The 25,755-nt window shown below is 41.3% G+C and overlaps 1 protein-coding gene across 1 annotated transcript in view; it reads left to right on the top strand.

Annotated features, from left to right (window-relative positions):
- Positions 1-23,545, top strand: part of LOC126334571 (mitochondrial chaperone BCS1) — a 38,987-nt gene extending 15,442 nt beyond the window's left edge. The window contains exons 4-6 of the mRNA XM_049996954.1: positions 7,654-7,887; positions 22,933-23,050; positions 23,196-23,545. Of these exons, the coding sequence (XP_049852911.1) occupies positions 7,654-7,887; positions 22,933-23,050; positions 23,196-23,457 (614 nt within the window). The 3' untranslated portion in view covers positions 23,458-23,545. The remainder of the gene's footprint in view (positions 1-7,653; positions 7,888-22,932; positions 23,051-23,195) is intronic.
- Positions 23,546-25,755: the final 2,210 nt, after the last annotated feature.

The following is a 25,755-nucleotide window of genomic DNA, read 5'->3' as shown; positions in this document are numbered from 1 at the left end:
CTTTAATGAGTTTCCACCACTGAACACTGATGTTTAGTGATGTCACAGATCATATGCTGTGATCATTTGACACAAGTGAACCAAGCAGCCCCCATGCTAATCCAAGAATTTGCAAAGCTAACATGCAATATATGTTGTTTTTACATTTATGCATGTATTATGAAAACATGCATTTTAAGCAATACACTACATTAAAGTTCTCTCCAAAGACGTCATTCTTAGTATGGTGTGTTGTGCTAAACTCTCAAGAAATCTGATATCGTTTGCTAAATATTGCTACACAGAAATTATGTATATAACCTTGTCTGGATTTGCACTGTTTTTGTTCGTGATTAATGTTTAGACTGGGTCTGGGCACACACAGTTCCTCACTTTCACCGTAATCTCATATTCCATGTGCTACAGTTGTTCATATGAAGATAAAACTCACTAGAAATTGGACACAATACACTCATAATAAGGACACAATACACTCACAATAACGAACTTCCTAATAACAAACATTTATTATGCAAATGTTGCATCAAGCAAGTAAATTCTTTGCAACTAATTAAATTAAGTGGACATGTTTTCCACACTTATGTCCTCCAATCATCCGTGAAACTCTCACCAGGCGGTATGCACTTCCTACAATGGATAGACTTGCCAATGCCTTAAACAGTTTTCTTAGACTATCAAAACATTAATAGTAAATATCAATTAATGATGCACAACTGCTGAATAGAGATATACAGACTGGGTTCTGCTAGGGAAGATTTAGACACTCTGTTCATTCCATTTCATTGTAAGCAGTGGAATGAGAAAATCATGAGGCTGTTGGTAGGACATCTTTAGGCTGAATGAACACAGTTTTCAGGAGGCCCAAAACAGCTGTACTCCACAGACACAATTCCCCCAAACCTCTGCTACACAAGAGCTACGAGGCATTTGAAGGCACTGTGTTAAGCCTAGCTTCTGCCTGTTCAAAAAACATCACTCAGTGTGAGCACTTCCAAAAATACTGGCCATCAGTGTAAAAATTCTTGTGGGAAGTTTTTGAAATGTGTTCTGATAAATATCAATTTCTATTTGATTAGTAATAAGTACATTGCAATATAGGACCATTCGGTGCCAAGTGGTGTAATTTTGGAAAAAGTTCCTGCATGAACATCATGGATTTTGCTGAAATTTTGTGTGAATGTTCACTTTTGCATATTTAATACTTGCATAGATATAGTCATTTGTTTGACTCCATAGTGCAGCTATTAACAGTGTTCCTGTGTGTTTTCGGTAGCTTAGAGATATAAGACATCCAGCAATATTTTCTGGAAAGAAACGAAAGTAGGTCATCTTATAAACTTTTTATGCTCTCTTTAACAAAATAATGAAGACTTTCTGAACAATTTTCCTATGAATAATTTGAAACATCAGACAAAAAAATAGATGCCAGGAATAAATGTGACATTTAACTTTTTATATCTTCGGAAGTAATCCTGGGATAAACCTGAAACATTGCATGTTGTAACTTAACAATACAAGGTCTTGGAATACAAAATTTGGTTCCCCTACTGCTTTTTTCCAGTAGTTTACAAACTAAGGGCAAAATTGACAGTTTTTCTCAAAGTGCCAAAAATAGCTATTTTTGTCCACTTTTACAGAAAAGAGTCTTCTGCAAACTCTTTTAACACTTTGAGGACTGAGAGTGAGTGTGGATGCTCAACCGGCTGGTACTGAGCGATTTCACAGTTTTTCTGAATTTTCTACAGCAGATTCTATACCACAGAAAATAGATTGCCCTTTTGCATGTGAAAACTATGTCCATTCCCTTCAGAGTACTGCAAAGAAATAAACATTTATGTTAGTGACAAGGGTTGTATATTAATTTGAGAGTATGCTGTTTTCACAGTGAAAAAGTTTTCACAGTGAAAAAAAATTTTTTTCTTTTAGGTCCTCCAAGGGGCATAGGATTAAAGTTGTTAGTTTTAAATGAATAACTGTTGAAATATGAACTTTTATTTTATTAATAATCACACACTTACATTGGCTTTTGTATGAAATATTTCAAAACATTTTGGAAAACAAAACCCCACGTCACAGGTTTCACAATAATATCACGTGTCTTTCCCTGAAACTTTACCATATCTGGCCTTGTTTGTTTCTGCGCATAATTTGCACCTTCTCTGAGGCCACTTAGACAATTTTGTGGGTGGAATTAATTTTGGAAAATGTCTTCTGCTTAGTCTGTTGATGGGTGAACTAATCCGAGAAGTGCATGAGTCTAAGAGGCCACCTTTGTGAACCAAGTTCTCTGCTAACTCTGTAATGTATTCAACCAGATGTTTGCTTGTATTTCACGACATTTTGTACAAAATGTATGAATTTACAGTCATGAGCATGAAAATGTGAAATAAAACTTTTTTCCACTACTTTATTTGTTTTCATTCAAAAAGATAGTACGCCATTAGCTGGTTGCTGTGATACACACCAGCTTTTTTACTATTGTAGTCCAAAACACAGGCTGGCTTCATTTTTCCACCATTCCAGATTTAGTTTTTACACAGACATTTGTTGCCGTCATTTTATGCTTTATTGTCAAAAGAAAAACGTCTCTGTTGTCCTTCCATTTTACAAACAGTAAGTGATCTCGCCTTCGAAACGAAAGTTCATTTTTTTCCATTTCTGGCCAACAAGATCCCTTGGTAGTCCTTTTCTATTTTTCTGCACAGTACCAACTGCCTTAATTCTTTTCCCCCACAAATAATCCAGTAAATCAAGGCTAGTGTAAAATCGGTCCATGTATAATGTGTGACCTTTATTATAAAACGAATGACACAATCTGTCTACAATGTGTAAAATGCTGTTATCAGCATTAGACTGTTTCCCAGAATAAATTTCACAGTTCAGAACATACCCACTTTCACATAGCATAAAAAATTTTACGCCGTATTTATTAGGCTTATTTTTCATATATACTCTAAAACTCAGTCTACCACAAAAAGCGCAAATTCCTTCATCTATAGTAATATTTTCGCCTGGCTTATAAGCCTTTCCACTTTGGGTCACGCATCTGTTGAATATAGGTCTTACCCTATGAATAGGATCGTAACCTGCCTGGTTTTTAGGAATATATGTTGCATTATCTAGGAGATGTAACATTTGTAGAATTGACAAAAATCTATCTCTTGGCAGACACTTTGCCACAAATTAGGACTGCAACACGGGATTTGTTGATCAGTAGTCAGACAGTTTTGGTCTCTTGACTAGGCACATATGCAAAATAATACCAAAAATGTATACAGTTCACCGAGTTTCACTGTTGTCCACTTACGCCACACTGACTGAGGCTTCAGTTTTCCTGTAGCACTTAGTGTCTCTATTGTCATTCTAGCATAGCGGTTTGTCTCTCATTTGATCAGTGTCCCCAGTTCTTCATCGAAAAAGTACGTGAAACTATCAAACACTGAAGAATGTTGGTCAATCCCATCTTGAATTCCACAGGATTCAGAAAAAAAACTGAAAGCTGGGGAGTGATTGTATCGTCATCTGCCCACTGGCCAGAAGAATATGGCAAATTGCAATGACCAGTTGTGTTTGTTGTGACAGCGATGTCAACAGCCTCATCTTCAGGTCTTGCTGACGGTTCACCGTCCGAGCGATCGTGTTCATCTATAAGCAAATTCATAAAAATTATCTTTTTTCCGACCAGGAATCAAACCACAGAGTTACGGAAAATTTGGACAAAAAATAGCTTACCATCACTAATGTCATAATCTGCAATTTATTCATCTAATTCTGAAGCACTATTTTTCAATAAAAACTCTATTTCTTCATCTCGCAAGGACATGACGAAAATAAAGCACAAAGCTATCAGCCGACAACAATCTAAAGTTTCGAACTGCCGCGTGCCTGTTGTAAGTCGAAAGCAAATTACTTAAAATATACTTCTGTTTCACCTTCAACAGTGACATATGCTGCCATCTATAATTTTTTCTTGGTACTAGGATAACCAGAGAGTACTTTTAAACCTACAGAATATGAAAGTCGTGCGCTGGGAGTCGTTAACATCGCTGATAATTGGCTGACGTAGTAGCTATGTCAATCGTCTTTTTGGGGTACTGTTGGACCGATGTAGGAGCTACGTCGCTCGTCTCGAAAGTGTTAAACTGTTTTCACTACAAATATGTTCTAAACCACCTAAAGAATATATTTTATTTTGCAATGGGAGCGTATAAGTCCCCTCTCCCCCCCCTCCCCCCCTCCCCCCCTCCCCCCCTCTCCCCCCTCTCCCCCCTCTCCCCCCCTCTCCCCCTCTCCACCCTCTCCCCCCCTCTCCCCCCTCTCCGCCCTCTCCCCCCCTCTCCCCCCCAATAGATTGAGGCCATTATATTTGTAAATTGTAATTTTTTTGGTTCTGTCTCATCAAAATTTAATCCTAGATGATCCCATCAGTGACGTCATCTGGCTGGTAGTATAGTTTATCTCATGTCATTCTACAGCAAATTAATGAAACCTGTAGCTTGAAGTAAACATAAGCTTAGGATACTATAAGAGACCTCTTGTAGCTTGGCTTCTGATGCATATAGAACTGCATCATTAAGCTTGGGATTCTATGTACTGAAAGACTTATCAGGCTTGGGAACTAGGGGTTAAGAATCTCACCCATGGCTGCTCTTCCATAGCTATCAGGCATGGCCCCTATGGCAGTGGGGATGCTGGTTATCTCACCCAGTCATCAAAACTTTTGATATTGCCTCCCCAGAGAGTACTTAACAATTGTAGAACACAATAAAAGATCTCAGATTTGAATACCAGTGGAATATGGATGCATTTTCAATGCACCTACACCATGTCATTTTTAGGGCTTTATATGCTCACATTGCAAAACCACGTGGTTTTTAGGTGGTTTAGAACAAGTCCTTTCTAATGAAAATGATTGAAAAGAATTTGCAGGACCTTTTTTCTGCTGCCAAAAATAACCATTTTTGACATTTCCAGAAAAATTGCCAGCTTTACCCTCAATTTCTAAACTATTTGAAAGCAGTAGGAGAATGAAAATTTATATTCTAAGACCTTAGGTGCCAAGTTCCAGGCTTATCCTGTTATTTACTTCGAGATATAAAAAAAGTTGTTTTTTTAGGATGACGTTACTTCTTATTATCTATAAGAAAATGGCTCAGAAAATCTTTTTTGTCATTGTTTTGCTTAAGAGAGCCTAATACATTGTACCAGATGGTCTAGTTTTGTTTCTTCCAAGAAAATATTACCGGAGATATTCTGTCTCAAAGTTGCCGAAAATTCACAGGTTGCACTATGGGGTCAAACAAATTACTATATCTCTGGAAGTATTCAATTTGTGGTCATGAAGCTGTACCAATGTCTATTGGGAATGTGAGTGAATGTTCAAAATCCATGATGGCCAAGCAAGAACTTCTAGACCACTTGGCATGGAATTGATCCTCTGCCTTCAGGTGGCCCTACCTCATACAAAAAAATAGATGTGTGGAATAACTACAACCTGTTCATTGTGCACCATAAGAGTGTCTGTGTAAGGCATTGATCTTTTCATACTTGCTCCAGAGTTCCCAGTTGATTCCTGAAAACACACATATAGCATAGGTAACAATTGACTATCCATACTGATTATGGGTCCTGTTGTGTGTCAATGTGTGGGTGCAGGCACAAATTAAAGTGGTTGCCTCTGTTTTCCCCCCTTTGAGTGAAAGTATCCTTTCAATACACAGTTCTTTTTTAAAATTGGACTGCTCTGCATTGTAAGTGCAAGCTTCACTAAAATTAACAAACTTATGCTTTGTGTCCACAGTATAATTTTAGCTCCTGGCATTTATTTCAGGATAATTAATAACTGAATATGGCAATGTCACTTAAAGATTCTTCATACGTATAGTTTTTGTCAGTGAACAGTGTATCCAACATTCCATACATCACATAATCTTTGCCCATATTTTTCGAATGATTGCTTCAGTTGGCGTCATCTGTTTAATCTCCGTAGCAATCGGTAAAACATTCACACAGAGTTCCGTGTTACCTATGAGGTGAGACTAAATGTACAGAATATTCTTGAAACTCGAACTAGTGTTGGAAAGATCTGTCACTTTGCAGGAAAAAAAAGAGAGAGTGAGCTCCGAAAAATGAATATTAGCTTCCTATTTCAACAAAACCGTGATGTGGTATTCTTCAGTGAACACCGTGGCAATAACACTTATCTCAATCATGTGCAAATAATCGCTGTAACTCCAGCTATTGATATCCAGGGGTAGTTGCAAGTACCAAGCAAGAAACTATCCTTTTAGTGATAGTGCAGCCATTTGACAAGAAACAACTGAAAATTGATAGTGTGAATTCACCGATGCAGAATACACTGACAAAAATTATACATATGAGGAATCTTTGAGTGACATTGCCACACTCAGTTATTAATTATCCTGAGATACATGCCGGGAACTAAAATTATATTATAAAGACAAAGTATAAAGTCGTTAATTTTAGACAAGTATTAGAGAAGACTGAGCACAAGTTGTGATTGGAACTGCAACACTCTTTTTGATGGAGCCTCTGCAATGCTCAGCACATCTTACATTCTCTCCCATCTTTACATATATTCAATTTGTGCCTTTTTCTTTTCTGTGGAAAACAGTCTATAAATATATGCCATTGGTTGATGAAATGTACATCATATGAATTATTCAGTTGGTGCCATTGTTTTATTATTACTACATTCAGAACAAAAGCACTTGCAGATTACCATTCAGCACCTATTGCAGTGTATGTTATGAGAGAAAGTGGGTACATTTGTCAATTTCGGATGTAGTTGCATTAGGTTACACAACCTGGAGGGTCTCAAAGTATACTGATCTAGTATTGACCCATATACACACAGTACTCATGAAAATATATGCTGACACAATTTTTTGAAATATCACATTGTAAAGCAACTGACATTGAGTGACAATAGAAAGTCTCCCTTACACACCTATCTAAGCAGGTGTACTCACACATTTCTTATTATTGTTGAAGGCTGATGTCAGCAACTTACTGGTAGACCGATAACACAATACCAAAACAATTATTATTAAGTACATATAAGTGAGAGTATAGTTACTTGCATTGGCCACAAATGGGGCAATTAAAACAAAGCAGGCACAAATTGGGGAAAACATTGAGTTTCTTTAGCAAAATAAGAGAAAACTAGAATTGGTTCAAGAAAAAGTAGCTATATCTGAGAGGAACTATGAGTTCCTGAAGTTTGGTAATTCATTTCAACTGTTTCAGCTGTTCCACTCGTGGCAGTGCTCAAGTAGGTGCTTTGCTTTTGTTAAAGTTCCCTTTAAGTAAATTACTACTTCCGGTTTTCCTACATTCTAGGATTTTCAAACTTTCTAGCTTTATAAATAAATAAATTACGAAACAAAACTACCGCCAAGTTATAACTTTCAGGTGACAGAATGTGTAGTACTGCCAATCGATCTATACAACAGTAAAAGTGGCACACTACCTATTTTAGGAAATAATAGTTCTTCTGTTGGGGATGGAGAGATGGATAGATTGGAAAGTTTAAAAAGGAAAGAGGAGAGAGACCCACCTGCTATATAAACAGTAAGTTTGTCAAACCTTATAATTTGTGATAAAGATTGTGATTCAAATTGTATTTTTTAGGAATTCCTTACCGTAGAGGATACCTTCTTTATGGCCCACCCGGCTGTGGGAAATCCTCATTCATTACGGCACTTGCTGGTGAGTTGGAGCACAGCATCTGTGTACTTAACCTAAGTGATAGAGGACTCACTGATGACCGACTCAACCATTTATTGAGCCTTGCTCCTCAACAGAGTATAATATTACTGGAGGATGTGGATGCAGCATTTATCAGCCGTGAAGAATCTTCACAAGGTTAGTTATTTTGTGACGTAACTTTTGTGTTCATTCTTTATCACCTGTATAATTCAGTATTTAACCAATTGTGTTATCTGTTGTAGTAATAATACAGCTTTAACCCTTTTGCACTAGACACGTTCTCATACAATAAATTTTGGATAACCAACATAGTAGAATAGTCTGCTACAACCTGACATTAACTAGTTTATTACAAAGTCCAGCACAAAAGAAACAAGACTTACATTAAAAATTCATATATTTACCAAATGTGTTCAATTAGTGATGGTCACCTTCGGCGTAAGATCCACATAATACAGGCCTTATGGTACAATACCTAAAAGTGTGAGTAGCAAATTGCTCATACACTGCCCACTAAGTTAAATGATCCTGATGAAACTCATCATATCATAATGAAATATTTCAAGACCAAAATACAGTTTCTTTTTTATTCAAGTGGTGTGCAATTAAGAAGTGATTTACTCCAGAGAGAGAGGGAGAGGGAGAGAGAGAGAGAGATAGAGAGAGAGAGAGAGAGAGAGAGAGAGAGAGAGACTGACTGACTTTGAAGTGTCGATAATGTTCTTTGTATATGTGTTCCAAACAATTTGTGCTTCATGCTCAGTTCCTTGGCCCAATGTGCCTTCCCATGCACACACCACTTTGGACATCTTCTAGAAGGTTACTGGTGCTCTTGTCCTGCCAACATGACAGTGGGTAGATTTACTTCCGAGGATGGTGGCAGGCACATCTGTGGAAAGCTTGAGAATTTCATTTGAAATTACACTCCTTTGAATGCCAAGAAAAATTTTCTTCGGGAAAGCTGCCATGAAAGGTTCAAATAAACACAGGATTCTCAACATTATTGGAATCCATATTGTGATTTTTGATAATGTTACTAGTAATCGTATGGTTCAGAAGCCACCTATGTAGTTTTTTGTTGTGGTCTTCTGTCTAAAGACTGGTTTGATGCAGCTCTCAATGCTACTCTACCCTGTGTAAACCACCACCTCTCCCACTAATTAGTGCCACCTATTCCCTCTGAATCTTTTTAGTTTATTCATCTTTTTCCCACCCTCTACAATTTTTACCCTCCACTCTTCCCTCCAATACTAAACTGGTGATCCCTTGATGCCTTAGAATATGTCCTACCAACTGATTCCTTCTTCTAGTCCAGGTGTGCCACAAACTCCTCTTCTCCCCAATTCTGTTCAGTATCTCCTCATTAGTTATGTGATCTACCCATCTATTTTTCAGCATTATTCTGTAGCACCACATTTCAAAAGCTTCTATTCTCTTCTTGTCTAAATTGTTTATCGTCCTCATTTCACCTCCATACATGACTACACTCAATACAAATACTTTCAGAAAAAGACTTCCTGACACTTTAATCTATACTAGAAATTAACAAATTTCTCTTCTTCAGAAACACTTTCCTTGCCATTGCCAGTCTCTATTTTATATCCTCCCTACTTCGACCATCATCGGTTATTTTGCTGCACAAATAGCAAAACTCATCTACTACTTTCTCATTTCCTATCTAACTCCCTCAGCATCACCAGATTTAATTCGACTACATTCCATTGATCTTGTTTTGCTTTTGTTCATGTTAATCTTCTATCCTCCCTTCAAGTTACCGCCCATTCTGTTAAACTGTTCCTAAGTCCTTTCCTGTCTCTAATAGAATTACAGTGTCATCGGCAAACCTCAGTGCTTTTATTTCTTCTCCCTGGATTTTAATTCTTATTCCAAATTTTTCTTTGGTTTCCGTTACTGCTAGCTCAGTATCCAGAATGAATAACATCAGGGATAGGCTACAGGCCTCTCTTACTCCTTTCGCAACCACTGCTTCTCTTTCGTGCCCCTGGAATCTTATAACTGCCATCTGGTTACTGTACAAATTGTAAATAGCCTTTCGCTCCCTGTATTTTATCCCTGCCACCTTCAGACTTTGAAAGAGAATATTCCAGTCAACATTGTCAAAAGCTTTCTTAAGTCTACAAATGCTATAAACGTATGTTTGTCTTTCTTTAACTTATTGTGTTCCTGCGTTTCTACAGAATCCAAACTTATCTTCCCCAAGGTTGGCTTCTACCAGTTTCTCCATTCTACCATAAAGGATTTGTGTTAGTATTTGCAGCCGTAACTTGCTAACCTGTAGATCAGTAATTTTCACACCTGTCAGTGCCTGCTTTCTTTGGAATTGAAGTTATATTCTCCTTGAAGTCTGAGAGTATTTCGCCTGTCTCACACATCTTCTCACTAGATGGAAGAGTTTTGTCAGGACTGGCTCTCCCAAGGCTATCAATAATTCTAACAGAACATTGTCTGCTCCGGAGGCCTTGTTTTGACTTAGGTCTTTCAGTGCTCTGTCGAATTCTTCTTGCAGTATCTTATCTCCCATCTCATCTTCATCTATGTCCTCTTCCATTTCCATAATTTGCCCTCAAGTACATCGCCCTTGTATAGACCCTCTATATACTCCATCCACCTTTCTGCTCTTTTCCTTCTTTGCTTAGAACTAGTTTTCCACCTGCTCTTGATATTGATACAAGTGGTTCTCTTGTTTCCAAAGGTCTCTCTAATTTTCCTGTAGGCAAAAAGGTCTCTCCAATTTTGCTGTAGGCAGTATCTATCTCACCCCTAGTGATATGTCTGTACATCCTTACATTTGCCCTCTATTCATTCCCGCTTAGCAATTTTGCACTTCTTGTTGATCTCGTTTTTGAGACGTTCGTATTTCTTTTCACCTGCGTCATTTACTGCATTTATAATTTCTCCTTTCATCAGTTAAATTTAATATCTCTTGCGTTACCCAAGGATTTCCACCAGCTCTCTTATTTTTACCTATTTGATCCTCTGCTGCCTTCACTATTTCATCTCTCACAGTTACCCACTTTTCTTCTACTGTATTCCTTTCCACTGTTCTTGTCAAATGTACACTAATGCTCTCTGAAACTCTCTACAACTTCTCATTATTTCAGTTTATCCAGGTCCCATCTCCCTGAATTCCTACCTTTTTGCAGTTTCTTCAGTTTTAATCTACAGTTCATAACCAATAAATTGTGACCTGAGTCCACATCTGCCCCTGGAAATGTCTTATAATTTAAAACCTGATTCCTAAATCTCTGTCTTGCCAGTATATAATCTATCTGAAATATATAATCTGTTTTCCAGTGTCTCCAGGCCACTTCCATGTATTACAACCTTCTTTAATGATTCTGGAACCAAGTGTTAGTGACAAGTGAGTTGTGCGCTGTGCAAAATTCTATGAGGCAGCTTCCTCTTGCATTCCTTACTCCCAGTCCATATTCACCTACTAATTTTCCTTCTCTCCCTTTCCCTACTACTGAATGCCAATCCCCCATGACTATTAAATTTTCGGATCCCTTAACTGTTTGAATAGTTTCTTTTATCTCATCATATGTTTCTTCAGTCTCTTTAGCATTTGCAGAGCTAGTTGACACATAAACTGGGGCCATTTTGGTAGGCGTGGGCTTAGTGTATATCTTGGCTATAATAATACGTTCATTATACTGTTTGTAGGCAACAGCCTTGCCACAGTGGATACACCGGTTCCTGTGAGATCACGGAAGTTAAGCGCTGTCGGGTGTGGTCGGCACTTGGATGGGTGACAATCCAGACCGCAGTTGCCATTTTTGTGGTGCACTCAGCCTCTTGATGCCAATAGAGGAGCTACTTGACCAAATAGTGGCGGCTTCGGTCAAGAATACCATCATAATGACCGGCAGAGCGGTATGCTGACCCCCACGCCCCTCCTATCCGCGTCCTCCAGTGAGGATGACATCGCTCGGAAGGTCCCGGTAGGCCATTCGTGGCATGACGACAGAGTGCTATACTGTTTGAAGGAGCTTATCTGCATTGGTATTTTTATTCATTATTAGACCTACACTTGCATTACCCCAATCTGATTTTGTGTTTATAGTCCTGTATTCACCTGACCAGAAGTCCTGCTCTTCTTCCACCAAACTTCACTAATTCCCTATATATCTAGCTTTAACCTATCCATTTCTATTTTTATATTTTCTAACATACCTGCCCGATTAAGGGATCTAACATTCCATGCTCCAGTTCGTAGAATGCCAGTTTTGTTTCTGCTGCTAACAACGTCGTCCTGAGTGGTCCCCACCCGGAGATCCGATTGGGGGACTATTTTACCTCCGGAATATTTTACGCCATCTTCATTTAACCATACAGTGAAGCTCCATGTCCTTGGGAAAAATTGTGGATGTAGTTTTCCGTTGCTTTTGGCCATTCGTGGTACCAGCGCAGTGATGTTGTTTTGGTTGATGTTACAAGGCCAGTTCAGTCGAATCATCCAGACTGTTGCCCCTACAACTACTGAAGAGGCTGCTGCACCTCTTCAGCAACCGCATGTTTGTCTGGCCTCTCAATAGATACCCCTCTGTTCTTGTTGCACCTATGGTTTGGCTATTGGTATCACTGAGGCAGGCAAATCTCCCCACCAATGGCAAGGTCCATGGGTCACGGTTAATTTAGTTAAAGTTTGAAGGAAGTCAGTAAAAGAGAGTTGAATGGTACTTTTTATGGCATATCTAGTTGGACTAGAAAGTATGTGCATACTGGTGTCAAAGGAGCAATGGTAAATATTCAGCGATACAAAGGAACAATAATTCACACAAAAAAGTCTAGCCAACATGGACTCTAAACTGCGTACCTTGAGCTGTGGGCACAATTTCAGTAGAAGAGATGTTTCACAGTAGCAAAGATGCAATGCTCATAGCTCTTAAGTAAGCATTTTAGAGCCCAAGTTTACTAGACTTTTTTGCTTCAAATGATCATACCTGTCATATCCCTGAATACTGACCGTTTCGTCTGGGACACTCTCTAGGAAGAAGTGTAAGGCTTGAATATAGTGCAATTGTTATTGCACAATGTCAGAAGCACTTAATAGCACTAAGATTGTCTTCTGCCAAATGTGAGCTTCATGCAAGCATCATATTTCTGTATGTTCAGAAGCAGAGTGAAACAGAATGAGATTTTCACTCTGCAGCGGAGTGTGCGCTGATATGAAACTTCCTGGCAGATTAAAACTGTGTGACTGACAGAGACTCGAACTCGGGACCTTTGCCTTTCGCGGGCAAGTGCTCTACCAACTGAGCTACCGAAGCACGACTCACGTTCGGTACTCACAGCTTTACTTCTGCCAGTATCCGTCTCCTACCTTCCAAACTTTACAGAAGCTCTTCTGTGAACCTTGCAGAACTAGCCCTCCTGAAAGAAAGGATATTGCGGAGACATGGCTTAGCCACAGCCTGGGGGATGTTTCCAGAATGAGATTTTCACTCTGCAGCGGAGTGTGCGCTGAAATGAAACTTCCTGGCAGATTAAAACTGTGTGACCGACCGAGACTCGAACTCGGGACCTTTGCCTTTCGCGGGCAAGTGCTCTACCATTTGAGCTACCCAAGCACAACGGTCCGGCATACAGTTTTAATCTGCCAGGAAGTTTCGTATCAGCGCACACATAAACCATGGACCTTGCCGTTGGTGGGGAGGTGCAAAATGGCTAAGCAGGGATGGCTAGAGGACAAATGTAAGGATGTAGAGGCTTATCTCACTAGGGGTAAGGTAGATATTGCCTACAGGAAAATTAGAGACCTTTGGAGAGAAGAGAACCACGTGTATGAATATCAAGAGCTCAAATGGAAACCCAGTTCTAAGCAAAGAAGGGAAAGCAGAAAGGTGGAAGGAGTATATAGATGGTCTACACAAGGGCGATGTACTTGAGGACAATATTATGGAAATGGAAGAGGATGTAGATGAAGATGAAATGGGAGATACGATACTGCGTGAAGACTTTGACAGAGCACTGAAAGACCTGAGTCCATTGGAACTAATGACGGCCTTGGGAGAGCCAGTCCTGACAAAACTCTACCATCTGGCGAGCAAGATGTATGTGACAGGCGAAATACCCTCAGACTTCAAGAAGAATATAATAATTCCAATCCCAAAAAAACAGGTGTTGAGAGATGTGAAAATTACCGAACTATCAGTTTAATAAGTCACAGCTGCAAAATACTAACGTGAACTCTTTACAGACGAATAGAAAAACTTGTAGAAGCCGACCTTGGGGAAGATCAGTTTGGATTCCGTAGAAATGTTGGAACACGTGAGGCAATAATGTCCCTACGACTTATCTTAGAAGCTAGATTAAGGAAGGGCAAACCTACGTTTCTAGCATTTGTAGACTTAGAGAGAGCTTTTGACAATGTTGATTGGAATACTCTCTTTCAAATTCTGAAGGTAGCAGGGGTAAAATACAGGGAGCGAAAGGCTATTTACAATTTGTACAGAAACCAGATGGCAGTTATAAAAGTCGAGGGGGCATGAAAGGGAAGCAACGGTTGGGAAGGGAGTGAGACAGGGTTGTAGCCTCTCCCCGATGTTATTCAATCTGTATATTGAGCAAGCAGTGAAGGAAACAAAAGAAAAATTCGGAGTAGGTATAAAAATCCATGGAGAAGAAATAAAAATGTTGAGGTTCGGCGATGACATCGTAATTCTGTCAGAGACAGCAAAGGACTTGGAAAAGCAGTTGAACGGAATGGATAGTGTCTTGAAAGGAGGATATAAGATGATCATCAGCAAAAGCAAAATGAGGATAATGGAATGTAGTCGAATTAAGTCGGGTGATGCTGAGGGAATCAGATTAGGAAATGAGACACTTAAAGTGGTAAAGGAGTTTTGCTATTTGGGGAGCAAAGTAACTGATGATGGTCGAAGTAGAGAGGATATAAAATGGAGACTGGCAATGGCAAGGAAAGCGTTTCTGAAGAAGATAAATTTGTTAACATTGAGTATAGATTTAAGTGTCAGGAAGCCATTTCTGAAAGTATTTGTATGGAGTGTAGCCATGTATGGAAGTGAAACATGGACGATAACTAGTGTGGACAAGAAGAGAATAGAAGCTTTTGAAATGTGGTGCTTCAGATGAATGCTGAAAATTAGATGGGTAGATCACATAACTAATGAGGAAGTATTGAATAGGATTGGGGAGAAGAGAAGTTTGTGGCACAGCTTGACCAGAAGAAGGGATTGGTTGGTAGGACATGTTCTGAGACATCAAGGGATCACCAATTTAGTACTGGAGGGCAGCGTGGAGGGTAAAAATCATAGAGGGAGACCAAGAGATGACTACACTAAGCAGATTCAGAAGGATGTAGGTTGCAGTAGGTACTGGGAGATGAAGAAGCTGGCACAGGATAGAGTAGCATGGAGAGCTGCATCAAACCAGTCTCAGGACTGAAGACCACAACAACAACAACAACAACAACAAGGTGCATTGAGATTTTTAGCCCCCCTTTCTCATCATTGCAGTCCTGCCCATTCTCCATCTCTTGGGCAAGAACACTTTCCTAGGTGCGTTTTCCACCATGCACTATGCAGTGTCGATTTCTGCGTCAGCGATAACCATGGACTTCTTTGTGCCTGATATCGAGCATGGTAGCCAGTCTGTTGTGGTGGGGTCACCATGTACCCTGTTGGCTGTAGCCCCTTGACCACATAGGGATCGTTCTGCTGATGCCTGCACTGTTAACTCGCCACGTATCTCAAGGGATACATGCCCATCGCCCAGGGGCACTGGGACTCCCGGCAATGGCCATCCTGCCAGGTGACCTTTGCTGCGACTGGGTGGCACCCGTGGGGAGGACCCCTGGTTGGAGTGGGTGGCATCAGGGCAGATTAAGCATAGTCCATCATCTCATGCTGGTGATGAAACACCAGCAGTCTCTAAATGATCATGAGCTCAATTCAACGCACAGAAGTACAACCCCAAATCATTCCCCTCCCTGGCCACACCATGGGAGGAACATCAGGCTAAGGATGGCAGCGGATCTTATTCGCCCTGGTACCTTGTATGCTTAAGAAGTGATGGGGAATCTTTCATGACAATGAAGCCTCATTTTTTTGTTGAGCATTTAGAGGACACATTTGGGGAGGTGGAGGGCTTGTCCAAAATCAGATCTGGGTCAGTCTTGACCAAACCAGCATCCTTTGCCCAGGCACGGGAGTTACTCGATTGTGACAGGCTGGGGGATGTTTCTGTAACCATCACGCCCCATAAGAGCTTAAGTAAGGTCCAGGGTATCATATTTCACAGAGACCTGCTTCTGCAGTCTGACAATGAACTGTGCGCCAATTTTGAGCGATGAGGTGTACATTTCATTTGGCATGTCCACCGGGGTCTGAAGGATAATCACGTTGCCACGGGTTCCTTCATCTTGGCCTTTGAGGGTGATAAATTGCCCGAGAAGGTCAAGGTGATAGTCTACTGGTGTGATGTAAAGCCCTATATCCATCCCCCCATTCCGGTGCTTTAAGTACTGGAAGTTCAGCCATATGTCTTCTCGGTGTACTTCCGTCGTCACATGCCGAGATTGCGGACGCTTATCTCATCCCAATACTCCATGTGCCCTGCCTCCCATCTGTGTAAACTGCAGAGAGCACCATTCGTCTTGCTCACCTGACTGCAGGGTTCTCCAGAAAGAAAGGAAAAACATGAAGTACAAGATCCTGGACCGACTGACCTACACTGAGGCTAAGAGAAAATTTGAATGCCTGCATCCTGGGCGTATGACATCATCTTACACCACTGCTACAACAGTTCTGGCACCATCAGCTCTGCCAATCCAGTTCACCCCTTGATGGGAGGGGGGGTCGCATTTCCCTCCCTGTTGCTCCTGCACACCCACCCCCTCCCAACCATTAGGGACGTCCATCCCCACTTCTAAGCCGGACAAGCATAAGTCTTCTTCGGCTTCTCTTGCTAGGAAGGGGTCCCTTGCATCACTCCCTTCCCAGGTTTCTTCTAGTGGGAAAGATGACACCATCCAATTGCTGAAGAGCCCAAAAGCAGCTGGTCGTACGGCTTCACGCTCATCCCCAGTCCCAGAGACTGAGCCAGTGAAGTCCTCCCAGCCAGGGAAACCCAAGGAGCAGTGAGAGAAATCCGAAAAGAAAACCACTAAGACCAAGTAATTGTGGTGGCACCCACACCATCGCTACCTAAAAGCTCTGCGGCTGGGGATGGGGTGGAAATTTTGGTGTCCGCTGAGGACCTAGATCTCGCCAGACCCTCAGACACAATGGATATAGATGCTCAGGCAATAAATCGGTGGCAGCAGGTGAGTCTGAGGTGTAAACTGCCTCATTGAATGTTCCATGCCTTCCCAGTCTCACGATGTCATCCTCCAATGGACTTGCGGCAGTTTTTTCCACCACCTGGTTGAGCTATGGCAACTGTTTACCTTTACATCTGCTATCTGCATTGCCCTCCAGGAAACCTGGTACCCAGCAATGGAGATCTCTACCCTCCGTGGCTATAAGGGATATTGCAGGAACCATGGCACCTATAATCGAGTGTCAGGTGAAGTTTGCGTTTATGTCCTAAGCTCGATCTGTAGTGAACATGTGCCCCTTCAAACCCCTCTTGAAGCTGTGGATGTCAGAATAAGGATGACACAGCTAAATAACTGTCTGCAATGTATATCTTCCTCCAGATGGTGCAGTACCCCTGTATCTATTAGCTGCACTGCTTGATCAACTCCCTAAACCTTTCCTACTTCTGGGAGATTTTAATGCCCATAACCCCTTGTGGGGTGGTACCATGCTTACTGGGTGAGGCAGAGATGTCGAAACTTTACTGTCGCAATTCAACCTATGCCTCTTAAATACTGAGGCAGCCACACATTTCAGTGTGGCTCATAGTAGTTACTCGGCCATTGATTTATCAATTTGCAGCCCAGTACTTCTCCCATCTATCCACTGGAGAGTACATGACGACCTGTGTGGTAGTGACCATTTCCCCATCTTTGTGTCACTGCCCCAGCGTCAGGCACACGGAAGCCTGCCCAGATGGGCTTTGAACCAAGGCAGACTGGGGAACTTTCACCTCTGCTGTCACCGCTGAATCTCCACTACTCGGTAACATCAATGTGATGGTTGAGCAGGTTGCCAGAGACATAAGGCAGACCCTTGGTCGTCGCCGGAAGTCGCTGAAGCAATTAAGGAGCGTCTGTGAGCTCTACAGTGGCTCCCTTCCCTGGAGCACCTCATAGCCTTTGAACGGCTCTGTGTCTGTGTTCGCTACCTTATCAAACAACAGAAGGAGGAGTTTTGGGGGAGATATGTCTCCACCATTGGGTGCCACACGTCACCTTCCCAAGTGTGGGCAAAGATCAAACATCTTTTCAGGTACCAGACCCCAACAGCTGTCCCCCGTGTTACCATAAATAGTGAGTTATGTACTGACGCAAACGTGATTGCCGAGCACTTTGCTCGAGCCTCTGCATCGGACAATTACCCCCCAGCCTTTCGCACACTCAAATGGCAGCTGGAAGGGAACATCCTCTCATTCACTACACACTAGTGAATCCTATAATGCCCCATTTACAGAGTGGGAGCTCCTCAATGCCCTCGCACATTGCCCCGACAAAGCTCCTGGGCCTGATTGCATCCACAGCCAGATGATTAAACATCTCTCATCTGACTACAAGCGATATCTTCACGTCATCTTCAACCTTCTGGTGGGATGACATCTTCCCATCGCAATGGCGGGAGAGCACCATCATTCTGGTGCTCAAACCCGGCAAAAACCTGCTTGATGTGGATAGCTATTGGCCCATCAGCCTCACCAACGTTCTTTGTAAGCTGCTTGAACGCATGGTATGTTGGCGGTTGGGTTGGGTCCTGGGGTCACTTGCCTTGCTGGCTCCATGTCAAGGCAGCTTCCGCCAGGGTCGCTCTACCACTGATAATCTTGTGTCCAAGTCTGCCATCCGAACAGCCTTTTCCAGATGGCAACACCTGATTGCCGTCTTTTTTTACTTTAGTAAAGCATACAACACGACTTGGCGACATTATATCCTTGCCACATTGTATGAGTGGTGTCTCCGGGGACCAGTCTAGATTTTTATCCAAAACTTCCTGTCACTCCGTACTTTCAATGTTCAAGTTGGTGACTCCCATAGTTCCATCCATATCCAGGAGAATGGAGTCCTGCAGGGCACTGTATTGAGTGCCTCTATTTTTAGTGACCATTAACGGTCTAGCAGCTTCTATTTGGCCCTCCGTCTCACCTTCTCTGTATGCAGACAACTTCTGCATTTCGTAGTGCTGCTCCAGTACTGTTGTTGCTGAACGGCACCTCCACGGAGCCATCCACAAGGCACAGTCATGGACTCTAGACCATGGCTTCCAGTTTTCAGCCGCTGAGTCGTGTGTCATGCACTTATGTCGGTGTCGTATCGTTCATCTGGAACCCGCGCTTTACCTTAATGATGATCCACTTGCTGTAGTGGAGACGTGTCAATTCCTAGGACTGGTTTTTGATGCTTGGTTGACTTGGCTCCCTTATCTTCATCAGCTTAAGCAGAAGTGCTGGCATCATCTCAATGTCCTCCGTTGCCTGAGCAACACTAATTGGGGTGCAGATCACTGTACGCTGCAGCAGCTCTTCAGAGCCCTTGTCTAATCCCGAATTGACTATGAGAATGTGGTTTATGGTTCGGCAGCGCCTTCAGCATTGCATTTACTTGACCCTGTGTACCACTGTGGGGTTCGATTAGTGACAGGAGCTTTTAGGACGAATCCAGTGACCAGCGTACTGCTGGAGGCTGGTGTCCCTCCACTGCAGATCAGATGTGCGCAACTGCTCGCCAGTTACGCAGCACACATTCATAGTTCCCCTGAGCATCCAAATTAGTCTCCTTTTCCCAGCAGTTACATCTCCCGCATCGGCGGCCCAGATCGGGGCTAACTATTGCGGTTCGCGTGCGGTCCCTTCTCTCCAAACTGGAGTCCTTCCCTTTACCACCTCTACTTGCGGTCCGTTCATGTGTGCCTCCTTGGTATACGCCTCGGCTGCAGCTTCATCTGGATCTTTTGCATAGCCCTAAGGACTCAATTAACCCCACCGCTCTCCGCTGTCACTTCCTCTCGATTCTTGACATGTTCCGGGGCTCTGAAGCAGTTTGGCTCAATGACTGATGGTCATGTAGGCTTCACATATGTTCATGGAGGACATATTGAACAGCATTCTTGCCAGGTAGCTGCAGCGTTTTCACTGTAGAGCTGGCAGCCATATCTCGTGCTCTTGAGTACATCCGCTCATGCCCTGGCGAATCACTTCTCCTGTGTACTGACTCATTGAGCATCCTGCAAGCTATCGACCAGTGCTACCCTCACCACCTTCATGTAGCATCCATTCAGGAGTTCATCTATGCCCTGGAACAGTCCCGCCGTTCCATAGTGTTTGTGTGGACCTCATGAGACGTCGGAATCCCCAGCAATGAACTTCCCAACAGGCTGGCCAAACAGGCATCTCCGAAGCTGACTTGCGTTCTGTCTTACACCGCAGGGTTTTCCGGCATTGGGAGACAGAATGGCATAACAGCATGCACAACAAACTGCATGTCATTAAGGAGACTATGAATGTGTGGAAGTCTTCTATGCATGCAGGCCTTTCGCAGGGAATCAGTTGTCCACCACCGGCTCCACATTGGCCATACGTGGCTAACGTGTGGTTACCCACTCTGTCGTGAGGACCCACCTCAGTGTCGCTGTGGCTCCCAAATGACAGTCGTCTACCTCTTGCTGAACTTTGACTGCCCCACTTTTAGCCGTTCTGTGGCAGACTTTTAACTTTTCCAGCACCCTGCCTTCGGTGTTGGGTGACAAAGCCTCCGCAGCAGCTTTAGTTTTACGTTTTATCTGTGAGAGTGGGTTTTATATTTCTATGTTGGTTTTAGTGCATGTCCTTTCTCCCTCTGTGTCCTCCACCCTAGTGCTTTTAGGGTGGAGGTTTTAATTTGTTGCAGAGGGGCTGGCTTTCCCTTTATATTCTCACTGTAATCTGCTTTCATGTTTTACTCTCTCCTGTTTCTAGTGCCTCTCTTGTTTTCTTGTCCTCTTTTGTCCCTTTTAGTGTTTGTTGCCTTCCCTTTATTCTTGTGGCTTTTCGTTTCGTTTTGTGTTATGTTTTGTCCGTTTTATTTTCGCACTTGTGCCATTGTTTTATTAGGAACAAGGGAACAATGACCTCGTAGTTAAGGCCCTTCTCCCACCTGTAAACCAACCGTTAGGTTCATATAACTGGTTTCCGCAAGACTGTGTTGCCACCTTTGAATCTGCAGTAAGGTAGAACCGAAGTTGACAGGAAAAACAGTTAACTAGCATGATATAGCACTGTACACAAGAATTTCCAGTTACCACAATATGTGGAACAACAACATATCTTGTGCCTTATAACATTAGATCATCTCTTTCATCTGTACTGTAAATGGCACTACATCACATATATGTGTGTCAGTGTTATGAAATTCCCTGGAAATCAGCATGTCAGACAGAAAAGAAATACTATGTGCAAGCATGATACTAATGCACTGACTATGAGTGCCCACATTCTGTTACGTAAGCCCACCAGATGCCACTGTGGTGGTGTGACTCAATAATATTGTCTTCCATTGGACAAAAGCATATTACAGATAACTGTTTTACATTAAACAAAATCCAGTGTTATTACAACCTATATAAGCCATTGCAAGCCATTGGCATTTGAAGCTGACTGCACTACTTTCCTACTGTCACCAACATACATTCCGTATAAGGAACACGAAGATGAAAGAAAGGGGGGGGGGGGCTCACATACAGAGGCATACAGATAGTCATTTTTCCCATGCTTTTTTTGTGGGTGGAACAAGAAAGAAAATAATTAGTAGGGGTACAGGGTACCTTCTGCCACACTCCGTACAGTGACTGGTGGAGCATGTATGTAGGTATCTTATAAAGATTTAGTATGAAATTCTACTTCTACTGCATATGCTTCCAGATGCTCGACTGAGCAAAATTTAATAACATTACTGGTCTGAAACATATTGCAGTTTTTGATGACTATGGTGATTCTTCATTTGTTCATGTCAGAAAGTAAGAATGTTACTTAAATCACAGCTGATGAGGAATTTTAACACCTGGACATATTTCAACTGATCTATAACTCTCAGAATCACATAGAGTTCAACTTAAAATACATTGAAGTCACTGGAGATACAGATTCTGAAACGTGTTTAGGGAAAATGATAGAACAAGCAGTTATACTACTTTCAGGTCCAGTGTATACTCTACGTTAAAATCATGGCATTCATAAAAAAAAATTTTAAAAAAATATCTTGGAAATGTAGCCTGTTCATTGCAGTCTGCTGAGTCTAAAATTAATTATCCTGGGTATCATTATCAATCAGTGTGGTGCTTTACAAATAATCTCCCTCTGCATGTTAATTTGAGGCACACACACATTCATTTAATACTGCTTTACTTGTACACCAAACAGTTTTCTCATTCGTAGGTGATTCCCGTAAAGCCATTCTAAGGCTGCACAGACATTGTTACAGAAGAGGCCAGTTCTGTTGGAAACAACTGGAGCTTGAATGCTTGTTTGGCCACAAGGGCCATTCATCAGTCATTAGCTCACCTGTCACTGGGTGAAAGCAGTGTGAAGAGTGGCTATTCTGCTACCACATGGTGTAATGAGTCCAGTATTTTTAATATGTTGATCCTGCTCAGCCTGTGAGCATTCAATCATAATGTATACAAAAGATAGTGAAACTTTTATAAAATAGCAGGAGACAAGTTATGCCTGTTTTTAGCATACTGCAATCATGCTATTAAGTTAGTGAATATGTTTTTCAATTCTAACACACCAAAGTATGCTTTCTTTGCTCGCTATAAACGGTACTGCTCAGACAACTTTAACCACTGGTAAATTAACAACCATGTTTGCATTTCAACTTTAACCACCGGTAAATTAACAACCATGTTTGCATTTGCTAAGTCCAGCTGTATACACACACACACACACACACACACACACACACACACTCTCTCTCTCTCTCTCTCTCTCTCTCTCTCTCTCTCTCTCTCTTTATCAATGAAACAAATAAAAATTCAAAGGCTACATTGTACACTACTGGAGGATCATAATTTTAAAAGAATAATAGATGTTTCTTTCCTGGTATCTTTGCAGTAAAAACAGCATTTGAAGGCCTAAATCGTGTAACATTTAGTGGGCTTCTTAACTGCTTGGATGGGGTTGCTTCAACAGAAGCTCGTATTCTTTTCATGACGACAAATTATCTGGAAAGGTAAGGCATGTTGTCACGGCCTTTTTTGTTCTGTTATGATCAGTTACAAAATAGCAAACTCTTGTCAATATTTGAGCATGTATAAGTATTCAACTGGTTTTTGTGTACCTTCTTACAACCAGGATTCAACCCTGCTTCTTCACAGGTTAGATCCTGCACTAATTCGACCTGGGCGTGTGGACCTTAAGGAATACATTGGATACTGCAGTTATCAGCAGGTTGAACAAATGTTTAGGAGATTCTATTCTGATCAGGCTGTTGGTGAAAGAGCTGCACAGTTTGCAGATGCAGTGATGAAGACCAAGAAACCAGTGAGCCCTGCACAGATACAGGGATATTTCATGTTTTATAAACAGAGTCCCGAAGATGCTATGAAAAATGTTGAACAGATCTGGACTTTAGGCTAGCAGTGTCCATGTAGAATGAATTCTGTAATATAGTATGCCATTTTGTTACGTCAACTGTATTGTAAATAATATAGAGTTTTATTTTTCACTGGTCTTTTATTTCTGTCAATATTTACCATTTGTGGCATTTGATACTGTGGTATGTTTAATTATCAGCAAGGCAGAGTTTCTAAAACAATTATACAGTTAAGTTGCACTAATTATTAAGGAACTTCTATTAGCAGAATAAGTAGAAAATAGAGATCACTACTACCCAACAGAAGAGTGCTGCAGAAGTCGTCCTTAAGTGCAAACATATGTACACACACACACACAGCCACTGTTCTCCCCCCCCCCCCCCCCTTCTCTCTCTCTCTCTCTCTCTCTCTCTCTCTCTCTCTCTCTCTCTCTCTCTCTCTCTCTCTCTCTAACACTGCCAGCCCATATAGGGTGAATAGTGATCTTTGCTGTGGTGGAAACAGAGCAGTGGTCTGAGGTGAGAAGCAACAAGTGAAACAGTTAAGAGATATTGTGCCAATGTGGAACATGCTGAGTACAGGAAGAATGACTGTCACCCAAATGCTCGATAGGAGGTTGCCAAGAGAAAGTGTGAGAAAATTTGAGGGATGTCTGGAAAATATCCTGTTAAGCTACAAGTAGAATAGTGGAATAGAAACAAATTGAGATTTGGCGAGGGGTAGAAAATAGAATGTTGTACAGCAGTTGCAGCAACACTGGCTGCTGATGTGGCCTCTTTCACCGTTATGAGATTTGACAGCACTCAAACAGGAGGTGAAGGGCAGATGTACAGCACAAGTCTTGCACATATCTTTACCACAAGGATATGACACTTCATAACAGTGGCATGAGGACAAAAACAGTATCATGTTAGTCAAGTGGATAACAGATATTACAATGAGGATAAGGAAAGACAGTAGGCAGGATATTCCTCATTTTAGGGTTCAATGGAAGGTAATGGAGAATGTGTTCCAGTAGTGGGCACTATTTGTCTAATGGGGTGAGTGCTTCTTTGTAGCTTATCATTAGGTGTTGAGATAACAACACAAGAAAACTGTTCCTTAAAGAGATTGAGGGGAACAAAGTTCCTCTCATTACTGTGCAATATTAATAACTCCCAGTTCACATCCTTCTGGCATGGATTCACTGATGAATTCTTTTAGAAATGTAGTGAGATGATTTTAATTGTTTTATTTCAAAAATCTTGCTTCTACGAGAGTGAAGTCATCCAACTTACTTCAACAGGAGAAACATAAAACTGATTCATATATTTTGGATTCTAAGAGCGCATTATTGTCACTAATTGTATGTGACTTCTTTTGGATCACATTTGGTGATAAAATATAATGCCTGCTTTAGATATGTAACTTATAACAGGATCCGGTTCTTACATATATAATCTTATTACAGTTGCCGTTGTTCTTGATATACACTGTAAATCAAACACAGTATAGAAGCCTATGTTCACCATGAATGTTTCCAGGATTTCCTGTATTGTTAGAAAGTTCCAATTTTTTAAAGTGGTATTTGAAACTAGATTCCTCATTTGTTTTGATGCCACTAAAGCTAAATTGAATATGTGATGTAACACTATTAGGAACTGCGGTATAGAAGAAAGATTGGAGGGATACTATAGTATTTGTGGGACCACACAAATCCACATTTAATTTGATCATACTGTTGTATCTGTATTACCATTACTCTATTGAAATATGTTCCAAGTAGCTGCAGGTTATATCCACTGCCAATGGCAATACAATTGAAAAGGAGTGAGCAATTGATGAATGTCTAAAATTTATTGTGTACTGTTTTAACTTCCATTTTCATTTTGATGGCTGACTTCTCTGCATCTCCTACTGTTGGCTTCTGCTGAATATTTTCAATGGGGGAAGTCTACAGTCTTGTTATTGTGTCAAGTGACTACCATCTTCTGATAGTTGATTTTGTTCTGTGGCACACACTTTGACCATAAGAGATGGAAACATGCAATTAGAGCATGGATTCCCATTGTAGTAATGGAAATTTCTGAGAAAGGACTATAAAACTCTTTTTGCATAATGGTAATCTACATCAAGAATTTTTAGATCCAGTGTCCATTTAATCTTGCAAAAATGAAACTTTTTGAGTATATGTAATGTCCAGTTCAGAACTCTTAAAACCTTAGTTAAGATTATACTTTAACATACCCTGTTTCTGTTCTTCCAATCCACTGGAAAGTCGTAGAGAAAGTAGCTGCGAACCAGTTCCAAAATTTTATTGTAAAAAATATTAGTATAAGTAATCAGTTTGCATTCCAACATG

This window comes from Schistocerca gregaria, chromosome 2, assembly GCF_023897955.1.
Source record: "Schistocerca gregaria isolate iqSchGreg1 chromosome 2, iqSchGreg1.2, whole genome shotgun sequence".
Taxonomy (NCBI): domain Eukaryota; kingdom Metazoa; phylum Arthropoda; class Insecta; order Orthoptera; family Acrididae; genus Schistocerca; species Schistocerca gregaria.
This window is presented reverse-complemented; position numbering and strand designations above follow the sequence as displayed.